General features: G+C 50.8%; 2 protein-coding genes across 2 annotated transcripts in view; one reads left to right on the forward strand and one right to left on the reverse strand.

Annotated features, from left to right (window-relative positions):
* Positions 1–755, forward strand: part of CPAMD8 (C3 and PZP like alpha-2-macroglobulin domain containing 8) — a 49,951-nt gene extending 49,196 nt beyond the window's left edge. Inside the window, exon 43 of the mRNA XM_062509855.1 lies at positions 707–755. Within this exon, the coding sequence (XP_062365839.1) occupies positions 707–755 (49 nt within the window). The remainder of the gene's footprint in view (positions 1–706) is intronic.
* A 2,626-nt stretch (positions 756–3,381) lies between these two features.
* F2RL3 (F2R like thrombin or trypsin receptor 3) lies at positions 3,382–6,810 on the reverse strand. The gene is made up of 2 exons (XM_062510152.1): positions 6,614–6,810; positions 3,382–5,947 (listed from the first exon to the last, which is right to left on the reverse strand). The coding sequence occupies exons 1-2, from the start codon at positions 6,765–6,767 to the stop codon at positions 4,878–4,880; spliced, it is 1,224 nt and encodes a 407-aa protein (XP_062366136.1). The 5' UTR covers positions 6,768–6,810; the 3' UTR covers positions 3,382–4,877.
* Between the last annotated feature and the right edge of the window lie 3,902 nt (positions 6,811–10,712).

Genomic DNA, 10,712 nt, shown 5'->3' on the forward strand with positions numbered 1-10,712 from the left:
GTCTGGGCAGGGACAGGACAGGGACTGATGATCCCTGTGGGTCCCTTCCAGCTCTGTGACCTTCCCAGCATTTCCCTGCCCAGGCTCAGCGATGCCTCACAAAGGTGCATCAGCAAGGCAACTTTTCTTCCTTGTGTTCTCTTTCCGACAGAAATACGTAATTTAAATAAAGAGAAGAGGCTCAGAATCGACTCCTGTATGAGTTTGTTCCTCCAGATGACCTGCTGCAGAACAGAATCTGAATGATGACTACTTCCTGATGCCCTCAGAACTGTTGGCTTTGCTGCCCCACGGGGCAGATCTGGAGCTCTAAGGGGGACACTCAGCGTTATATTTCTGTCCATTTTCCTGCCTTCTGTGCATCCTCTGTGGAGCCCTTCCAGTGATGAGAGACCAGTATGCTGTGCCCTCTAGGTGAGAAAAATAGGGGCTGGAATTCAAACCTATAGAGCATTTCCAAGTGTTTTCTCTGCAATCAGGATATTCTGCAAATGCCATTTCCTAGCTACACTTAGAAGCTAAGTCCAGGCTTTGTGCTTAGCTGAACTGCTGTTTGAGGAAAGATGGCTGAGAAGTTTTTTGCTCAAATTATAGTAATAAAAACCAGTGTGTTTTGCCAATTATGATACAGCAAGAGGCTACTCATCTTCCCCAGCCCATCAGTCTGCTGCACCCATGAGCGAAACACTTCCCTGTGGCTCCCCAGTTCAGGGAAGTTGTTGGGAGGTACATTTTACCTGAGAAAACTGGGCTGAAAGTCTTTGTGCCTGCTGCTGTCTGCTGGCCTCAGGTGGGCGTTTGCAGCCTCAGCAGAGGCAGGGATGAGGTGGGGGAGCCCTCTTTGTGTTGCACTATGTGCTGACAGGGGTTGCTTGCAGCCTTCTCAGCCCCTTTCCTCCTCAAAGCCTGGCTTGGAAATGAACCTGGCTGAGGCACAGCCCTTTTAAATGTTTGCCTGGCTTCACCAAACCCCTTTTGTTTTGCTCCCACCAGCATCCAGCGCAGCGTGTTCTGGTGCTGGTACTCCCTGGCCAGGTCCTGGCTCTGCTGGCCAGTTCAATCCCTGGTGTCACAGGCTGGACTCCCTCGGTCTGACCTGCCCCAAGCAACGTGGCAAAACTTAAAAGGAAAAGCTTTGTCTTTCCAAAAGTGCAGGAGCCAAGATTTTTGAGTTTCCCTTCCTGCCTGGAGCAGCATTGTTCTCTTTGGAGGAGTTACATGCAATTGCCTCTTGCAAAATAGTGTTAATATTTTATCTTCCCACTTCTATTGTTACCAGGACCCAGAGCAGGGTGGAAACTCCTTTTGAGGCTGTTTATTGGTGAATGGAAATGGAAAAACAAAAAGCATAGCTCCATTCATTTTTAAGGCTTGTTTACACAGGAACCATGACAAGAATATATCCCAGTATAGACATTCCATTCCAGAATAAAGGCAAGTTTATTCCAGAAAAATGTCCACATGGGGACAACCAGGAGGTATCCCAGAGGTTGGGCATGTGGAGTTTCCAGTCCTTTTTGTCTGGGGCCAGACATTTGCAGAATGCAGTTGACATGATGAAGGTCTGGGTCTTGAAGTTCCCAGAAATTTCAGAGCTGCCTCCTTGGCAGCTTTGCCAGCCTTCCCTCGTGGCTGCTCCCAGGATCCTGAGGGTTCTGCCCCATGTCTGGGTTTGCAGGGGCAGGTCCTGCCCTCAGCCTGGCAGCTGCATTCCTGCCTGGCAGGTAAATAAATACCTTTAGACTAAATTCCACCTCCTGCAAGCAACTGTCCTGGCAGGCACTGGCTATTGTGTACACACACAGGACTGAGTCAATATTTATCCCTGGTTAAATAACAGGCCTAGTATGAGCTGCAACAAGATTTCTTTTCTTTCTTTTTTTTTTTTTTTTTTTTTTCCTTTTCTAAAACTCAGAACTGTACAATACAAACCCTCCTGTTTGCTGGTTCAGGCTGCAGCTGTTTAGTGCTGGGAGTTGGGAGAGTGAGGTATTTGGTCACGCTGGTAATGTCTGGCTTCAGCCAGGAGCTGGGATCTGTGTTCTGGATTCCTCAGTCCCTTTCTGGCTTTCCTTCCCATTGTACACCCAGTGAATGCTTCTGGAGAGATATTTGAAGTTGTTTTTAATTGCTTGGTCCTCTCACAGATCCTTGGGCACTCAGACCTCCCCCTGGGGATGAGGAGGTGAGGGTGGGGAGTTCCAGCCAAGAATTAAACCTGGCTTTCTTCACTTTCCTCAGACTCTGGCACATGTAATGTCCTAATTCCAGATGCAGACATCTCCCTGTTGCTGCCAGGTAAATAATTCCTGCTGGTGGTGCCAGCCCATCAATCAGGGCCTTGTCTGAGGGGTCTCTGTGCCAGTGCTTGAGGCAGAGGAGTCTGGCTTCTGTTTTACAATTCAAAGTAAAGCCAGCCAAAGAGAGCCCTGTGCCCTCAGAAGGCAAAGGCAGAGCAGCCTTAATGTCCTCAGAGGCAGACAGAGCAGGGCAGTGTTTGGGAGGGGATGTGACAGGATTTCTGGGTCCTGACTTCATCCCCAGTGCTTCCTCCCAGCCTTGGCACTTCCAGTCTATCTGCTCTTGGCAGCCTCTGCCTCCCCCTGCTCTTGCTGCACCAAACCAGCTCCTCTTTGTAGCTAAAAAGAAAAAAAGGTGATTTTATTTAAGGAATTGAGTTGAGGAACCTGCAGTTACCCCACTGTGGTTGCCTTTTCCCCCTATCACAGGAATGAAGGAGAAGGTCTCTGCTCTCTTCTCCACCCCAGCTGAGGGTCCAGAGCTTTCCCCTGTCCCACAATTGCTGTTCATGTTTCTTGTAACAATCATTAATTCTTATCTAGGAAAAAAAAAAAAAAGATTATTTTTCCTCCATTCTTCAACATCCTGCTTGGAATACAGAGACTTTAGGACTGGATCCCTGAGCACCACTGGACACAGCACAGCTGTACAGACTCCAAGCCATTCACAGGCTTTGGCCCAGGTCTGGCTCTGAAGATGATCAGTCTCTGTCCTGTCCCTGAGAGCACAAGGACATCTCAGGCTCCCACTTTATGCACCTCAGCCAGTCAGTTTAGAGAGTAGGATGATTTGATTTTTTTTTTTTTTTCCACCACAGAAAAGACCAGCTGGGTACTGAAAAGCCAAAGCCAGCAAGGTCAACAGCAGCTGCTGCTGCTGCTTTGGGTTGTTCCTGGCTTAGACACATTTGCCTCCCTCTGTCAGAGTGATGCTTCTCCTTTCCTTTTCCTCATGGTCCCTCACTGCAAAAGGAGAAAAGTGCCAGTGGGTTTGTAAGACACAGAAATTTCTTCTTCCATCGAGTTCTGTGCCTGAATAGCTGCAGCAGTGCTAGTTGTCAGTGATTGATGCTTACAATCCTTCCAGGAAAATAATATTTATATATTTGTAACTGTACATTATGCAGAGTAATCATTACCATGGTATTTATTTTAAAGCAATAGATCCCCTTGTTCTTTCTTGTCCTGTGTTTTGGTCTTGCCTCTTCCCTTCCTTCTTAATCTGCCTCAGTAGAAAGCAAATACCAGAAGAATTTTCAGCTTGCTTGAAGAATGTCCCTGACACACCAGCACTTGCTTTGCTTACACTGACTGTTGACACTTAAACACAATAACCTGGTTTTCACTATTGTGAACAGAGCAACTATTTAGAAAGCCTCTACCAGCCTGGATTTGGGGTTTTTGTTTTTTCTTTTTCAGTCCCTGCTGTTTCTGACTGAGTGCCCAGCACCCCGAGCCCAGCTTTGTGTTTCCCCTGCCTTTTTCCCCTCACACACAGGTACACACAAACAGCTCTCTGACCAGTTGTTGGTTTGTTCACACACATCTTAGCAAGTCTGAGTCCAGAAAAAGTGTTTGTTTTAGATTCTGATAAATATTTTATTAAAAACTGATTTTAAGACAATCCTCTCTGCCTCTTATTTACGCTTTAGGTTGTCAAGTCTGTGCTGGGAAAACTGAAGACTAAAGGAGCTCTAAAGAGGTTTTTTACTCATTTTCTACCAGCTGCTCACAGGGCTGTGCCCCAGTTGTGTCTGAGAGATGAGCTGGCTGCATTTTGTGAGATTTGAAGCAGGTTCCAGTAAGCAATAAACCTGAGCACCTCTTTGTTCAGAGACAGCTTTTGGCTGTGGGTGACATTACACAAAAGAAGTGTGGAGTGCCCGAGAGTTTGCTCCATTCCTACTTTACTATTTCCGTTCATGAGAGTTTTTTTGTTGTTTGTTTGGTTTTTTGTTTTGTTTTGTTTTTTTACAAAAATCCGTTAATACCGCCTTTGCCTCAAAGAAATGACGAATGCCAAGGGTGATTTGCAAAAACAGGGATGAGTGAATGGATGTTCTACACCTTTTACCAACAGTGAGCTGACATTACTGAGGGGTTGCTTACAGATCAGAGAATGTTTTTGCTACACGAGCCAGTGCTCCGCACTCTTTTGACAGACTGATTTAGTTTAGGAGAGTTATCTTTTGAAACATTTAGAAATTTGATTTTGCAACGCTAGCTCTTTTTCAATTTTAGGGGATGGAAATACGCATTCGAGGACAGTGAGCGAGCCAGGAGCAGGAGTGGCAGGCAGAGAGCAGCCAGGTTAGGAGCACCAGCCCCAGGTGTAGGGGGAGGAAATCCCTGGTGGTGTGTGACCAGCTGAGAAGCTGCAGGCAGTGTCCCACTACAGGATGGATGTGTCCAGCACTCAGCAGCCTGTCTGGACAAAGAATCCCACAGCCTGGGTTTATCCAGCCTCATCCGTGCAGGCTCTGGGCTCCTGGGAAGTGCCGCTCCGGGCGAAACCTGTGGAATTGCAGCGCTGAATTCATCTTATCCCCTCTGGGAGCAGCGAGCCGGGCCGGAGGCTCACACCAGCCAATGTTTGGAGCGGGGCAGCGTTTCCTTGGAAGTCTTCAGGGAAGCGGTGTTTTTTTTGCTGCCCCTGAAGACTCTGCCCTTCACCTTCTCCCTGAAATCCTCAGACACGTAGTAGTAGACGAAGGGGTCGGCGCAGCTGTTGCAGGCGCTGAGAGCCAGGCTGACCATGTAGCTGAGGTACAGCCGGCCGTGCGGCCGCGGGCAGGGGCTGGAGTAGTGGAGCAGCAGGAGGATGTTACTGGGGGCATAGAACACCACGAGGGTGACGAGCACCAGGGCCGTGAGCTTGGCCGCGTGCGAGTAGCGGCTGCCCCCGCGCAGGAGAACGCGCAGCGCCGCGCCCGAGCTCAGCGCCAGCAGCAGCAGCGGCAGCAGGAAGGCGCAGGCGATCAGAGCCACGAAATAATGGAAGTAGAACCCGCCGTCCTCGTGCCGGGGGAGGACGTCGTGGCACAGCGTGAGCCCTGCCCCGAGCAGGGGGTACGATTGCTGCTGCAGGGTCAGCGGCAGCGTCAGGGCGGCCGCGCAGAGCCAGACGGCGGCGCAGGTACCGGCAGCGAGAGAGGGGGAGCGGAAAGCACGGGAGGAGAAGGGGTGAGCCACGGCCAGGTAGCGGTCCACGCTGATACAGGCGAGCAGCAGCACGGAGCAGTACATGTTCCCGTAGAAGAAAGCCGTGGTGAGGCGGCACAGCCATTCCCCGAAGGGCCAGTGGTTGCCCAGGAAATAGTAGGAGATCTTGAAGGGCAGCACGGAGGTGAGCAGCAGGTCGGCGGCGGCCAGGTTCATGAGGAACACGGTGGAGGTGTGGCGCTCGGCCCTGGTGGCCAGCACCCAGAGGGCCAGCGCGTTGGCCGGCAGCCCCAGCGCGAAGACCAGGCTGTAGAGGCAGGGGATGAACCGCACGGTGACGGCGCTGCCCAGCTGGGCACGCGTGGCATCGGGGATCAGCAGGTAGGTGACGTTGTTCACCGTGGTCTGGTCCCCCGGGATGGCTCGGGGACACGGGGTGACCTCTGGTGTGCTGGCCTGCTCGCTGGTGCTGTTCTGAGAGTAATCTGAGAGAGGAAGGCAGCGTGTTACCCATTCAGCCTGTTGCTCAGATCACCCCAAAGGCTGCTCTTCATCTTCTCTGTGGGGGTCCCTACAAGTGGGAGTGCTCTGCAAAGGTCGCTGTGTGATGGGCAGGAAAAGCTGGCTGGCAGAGCTAGGTGTCCAGGAGCCACCCTCAGCCACCTTTCCAAGAATGTCCCCACTTCCTTTACCCTGTGGTTTCCCACAGCTCACAATGGACGGTGATGCTCTACAGCCATCAGCAGGTCTGGGAATCCAGAGAAAAAACTCCTCTGTACAGCCATGAACAGACCTGGGAATCCAGAGAAAAAATTCCTCTGCTGGGCTTTCACAACAATCTGAAGGTCTGGAGCCACTCCAGTGTAAAGTTGTGGCTCTGGGAGTATAATTAGCTAAAGATTTCGTTTTCGAGTCCTTTCTGGTTTACTGTTCCTCTACTTTTCCTTTCTCTTTCTAGTTTCTTCCAGCTTCTTTCTCTGCTGTATCATCTCTGTCAACCTCCTGCTTCAACAAGAACCCACACGAAGCTCCATCAGAGCATCCTCCCATGTGAACTCATTAAAAAAATGAGTTTTCAGGGATCTTACAAAGGTCCCAAATACCCAGTAATTTAACAAGCAGCAGCTTTGCACCCAGAGGTTCACACTCACCATCGTAGTCCGAGGCCAGGCAGAGTCCCCAGAGAGCACAGCAGAGCAGGAGCCGCCTGCTGCCAAGGGTCCCCATGCCAGAGCAGGGGCCAGTGCCACAGCACAGTGCCAGAGCTGAGTGGGAGCAGCAGCAGCAGGGACCCTGCTTACGCATTTCCTCCTGCTGGCCCTTAACTCTCGGAAGCAACGGGGCAGGATCCTGGGCAGGATGAGGGAATGGAGGGGCTGTGACCACAGGCACGAGCGTGGGCTGCCCAAGCCCAGGCTGGACATCCCCAGCGTCAGAGTGTGAGACTGGGAGGGGCTTCTTTATCCAGATCTGAAGTGTTTCAGGGCTGCACTTCATCCTCAGCGTGAGATGATGGCTCAAGTGACTCATCTGGGTCTCCTTCTTGCTCCGGAATATTCCTGGAAATAACAAATGTGGTCGGGTTTGATGCAGTGTGCACACAAATGGAACCCACGCACCTCTGCCCGTGGAAATGCTGAGCATCCTCCCACTACAGAGACCTGAGTGGCTCTGTGGGTGAGCTGAGGTCTTTTCCTAAAGCAAGTCACACATTTCCTGGTGCTACAAACAGGGAGATATCCCAGATACCAGAGCTGCAGACCACACAGATCTCCCAGTGGTTACATGGGGCTCTTGCAGACTCATGTTCTGGCAGTGGAGGGGCTTTAGTGTCAGCCTTGCAGCCTCCTCCCTTTTATTCCTGCTCCTGCTTCCTAGCTGAACAGCACCAAACTCCTGAACCTTCTTGATATTGCTGCAGAGGATACTTAAAAGTCCTCTGGGTTGGAGCTCTTTGCACTTGAAAGCAGCAACAGGAGCACCGTGGCACACCAAGGAGAGGGGGATGCTTTGCTTCCACTGATAAACCTCTGGGACAGGGAGAGCAGCTCCATGCAGCAGGAAAGGGGCCTGCAGAGGGCAAACAGGAAATCCCTGCTCTTGGGGAGATAATGGGGAGTTCCAGCCACTCCTGCCCCACAAAAAGCTGCCTTTTCCCAGAGCTGAGCATTCCCACCCTACACAATCCCCACTGTGCCTGGGATAAGAGCTCAGGGCAGCACATGGAGCTGCTGGTTGTGCCCAGTGGACATCTCAGATAATGCTGTAACAGGGACTGGTAGAGGTTAACTGAGCCTTCAGATCCTTTGCTGCTGGATCCCCCCTGCTCTAACCCCCAGGGCAGGTCCCTTCTGTGCTCTGCTCTGCACAGCAGCTCTGGGAAGCTCCCAAATCTTCTCCCATCTCCTGTGTGAGAGCCCCAATGTGGCCCTGGCCATCACATGCACAGGCCAGTGGGACAGGAGGTCATGGCTGGAGAGGGTGCTGGGCTTTGGGCTGTGCTCTGCAGGGGAGGAAGGACAGGAGCTGGAGCCCAGGCAGTAGGAACTGTAAATTTGGTTTGGCAACCTGAGGAGCAGATAGTTTCTTTCTCCTCTCCTCATGAATGGCCTCTTCTGTGAAGGTTGCAAATCTGAGCCTGGCTGCTGTTTGGTGAGATTCTTCTATTCCAAGGAGAAAATGATCCTATTTCCTTTGCTTTCACCATATTCCCACATCCTTGTGCCGAGCGTGTCAAGAGGTGGAGTTCCACTGGCAGGAAGGGGAAGATGCAATGTTAGATGTTTTGCTTTTGTTATTCTCTCAGGATTTATGAACCATTACAGAATGACTCATGTGGCCACATATTTTCCATGCCTCAGCCAGGATCCTTTCCATGCTCTGTATGCAAAAAATTAGCCATAATCAGGTTCAGATAGTGTGCAAATCACAACCCTGCTTCCTATGGGCAGGTCTCTGGAGTGGAGCAGAGAGGGGTTACTCATCGCTGTATCCTTCATTTTTCAGATGCTGTGTGATCTTTAGTGACTGCCTTAGATGCAGAACAGCTTGCCTGAAAATTCGAATGCCAAAGGTTTGTCACGGCTTGTTAACATCTCTTTAAGTCGTGTGATCCTTGCCCTGTGGGGTAACAATTTGGTTTTAAAGTAATTCATTGTGCAATAGATCATCTCCTGGGAGCAGGGGCTCTTTTATTCCGTGGCTCTGAATCCAAAAGATGTACTGCTGGAAATCAGGCTGGGGATTTCAGAGCTCAGAGGAAGGGTGCAGACACCACCTGGCCTGTCCCATACATCTTGGAGGCCTGGAAGAGCAAACTGTGGTGGGTAAAGGATGGGATTCAGTGCTGCTGCTCTGTTCCTGCAGCTCCAGAGGGTTCCTGAACAGCAGCTTGGAACTGTCTTCAAATCTCAGACACTGCCAGGTCCCCTCCTTGTCCCTGAGCCAGTCTGAGATTCTCCATGGCCCCAGGGAATTCCCTCCTCTCCCTCCTGCTTGTCCCACAGCTCTCCTGTTCCTCTGGGACCCTCCCCAGTCCCTTCCCTGGGTGATCCCACACATCTTCCTCAGTTCATGCTGCTGCAACACTCCTGAGGTTTTTCAGAGGGAGGTTTTTCAGAGGGAGGTTTTTCAGAGGGAGGTTTTTCAGAACTGATCTTCTGCTTGCTGGCAGTTTTCACTTCACACTGTTAAAGAAGTCCACGTGAAGAGGTTTTCCAGGAATATTTTAAGCTTATTAACACACCCCTAAAACTCAGTGTTCTGGAATAGGTTTTTGGGGGCCTTTCTCAGCAAGATAGTGACACTGGGGAGGGGGCTACCTGGTCTGACACAGCCATCCTCATCATCCTCATCATCCTCATCATCTTCATCATTCATTTTCAGCATCAGGATTCTTTGGATCCATTCTTTAGCACAGATCAGGGGTTGCTAGACTTTAATTTAGTCTTTAAATTGAATTAGTTTGTTCTAATCCAGAGCAATGGCTAAAACATGCAGAAAACCTCAGTTTATGTTTGCACACACAGTTCCAGGCTCTTTCATTGGTTCACAGCCCTGATCCTCCCAGTGCATCCCTGTGATATGGAAATATGTTTAATAAGTCCTGGAATGTTAAATGCTGAACTCAGGTACTCCCTTTAGCAACCCTGAGTTTAATTGTGCAAACCATCTTTACCTATTCCATCCTGTAAACCTGAAGGATGTTTTTAAGCTGTTTGCTGTTGCCAGAGTTGCCCACTGGCTGAGATCTCCAAGTGCTCTCATGTCACATCTGGCTGTCCCTCCCCTCAAGTGCAGGGAACATTTGTGTGAGGGCCAAGAGAAGACTTGTGCAAAGTGGGCTGTGTCCTCTGAGACCCCACCACCAACATTTTAATCAAATTATTCCATGCAATCAATGCACCAGAGGATAGTTAGTGGGAGAAGAACAGTTTGTTTCCCTGTGAGCGAGCAGGGGGCTGCACAGAGAGCAGAGCTGCCTTTTGTTATGGCAACGGAAGTGTTGGGGATGATGTAAAGGAAACTCCTATCAGCTCTGGGTCACATCACTACGGCTTAATTTGCAAAATCCACTCATTCATTTGTTGTGCAGAGCTCACAGGGAACACAGTTAAACATGTTATTACCCAGGAATTTGGGGAGGCTGAGGGAAAGGTGGGTGGAGGGTTATTTTCATGGTTGCAATTGTGTTGTCTTAACCTGTAGCAGATGTGCTTGTGGGGCTAGGAACTGGAATCAGTCCCTTCTCCTGAGCCCTGGTTGTGTTCAGTGTGGGATTCCTGGGGCCAGGCCTGGGCTGAGCCACACTCACCTCTGGCAAAGGTGCTGCTAGGAAGGAACCAGGCTGCAAGAAGTCACTGCCTGGCAAAACACAATTCCAGGGTTGGAATTCAACAATCCCACCCTGAGCATCCCTGAGAGCGGTGTCCAAACGCTCCTGGAGCTCTGGCAGCCTTGGGGCCGGGACCATTCCCTGGGGAGCCTGGGCAGTGCCCAGCACCCTCGGGGGAAAGAAGAACCTTTCCCTGAGCTCCAGCCCAAGCCCTGACACAGCTCCAGCTGTTCCCATGTTTGCTTTTGAGACCCCTCTGGTGCAGAAACTGTGCCAACCCCTGGACTCCCTGCTCCAGCCATGGGCCTCAGCTCCAGGAGAGATTTTGGCAGCTCCCACGTGAGTGCAGCCCCAGCTCCTGTGTGGGATCTCTGCTTGCAGGAAAGGGATTTCCCTTTTTAGTCAAGGTGCTGCTC

The sequence above is a fragment of the Cinclus cinclus genome, chromosome 28 (genome assembly GCF_963662255.1).
Source record: "Cinclus cinclus chromosome 28, bCinCin1.1, whole genome shotgun sequence".
Lineage (NCBI taxonomy): Eukaryota > Metazoa > Chordata > Aves > Passeriformes > Cinclidae > Cinclus > Cinclus cinclus.

Excerpts from the sequence above, each read along its gene's own strand:
- F2RL3 (XM_062510152.1), bottom strand. The coding sequence starts at position 6,767 with ATGCGTAAGCAGGGTCCCTGCTGCTGCTGCTCCCACTCAGCTCTGGCA. Across the intron at positions 5,948-6,613 it reads CCTGGCCTCGGACTACGATG|ATTACTCTCAGAACAGCACC; the intron begins GTGAGTGTGAAC and ends TTCCTCTCTCAG.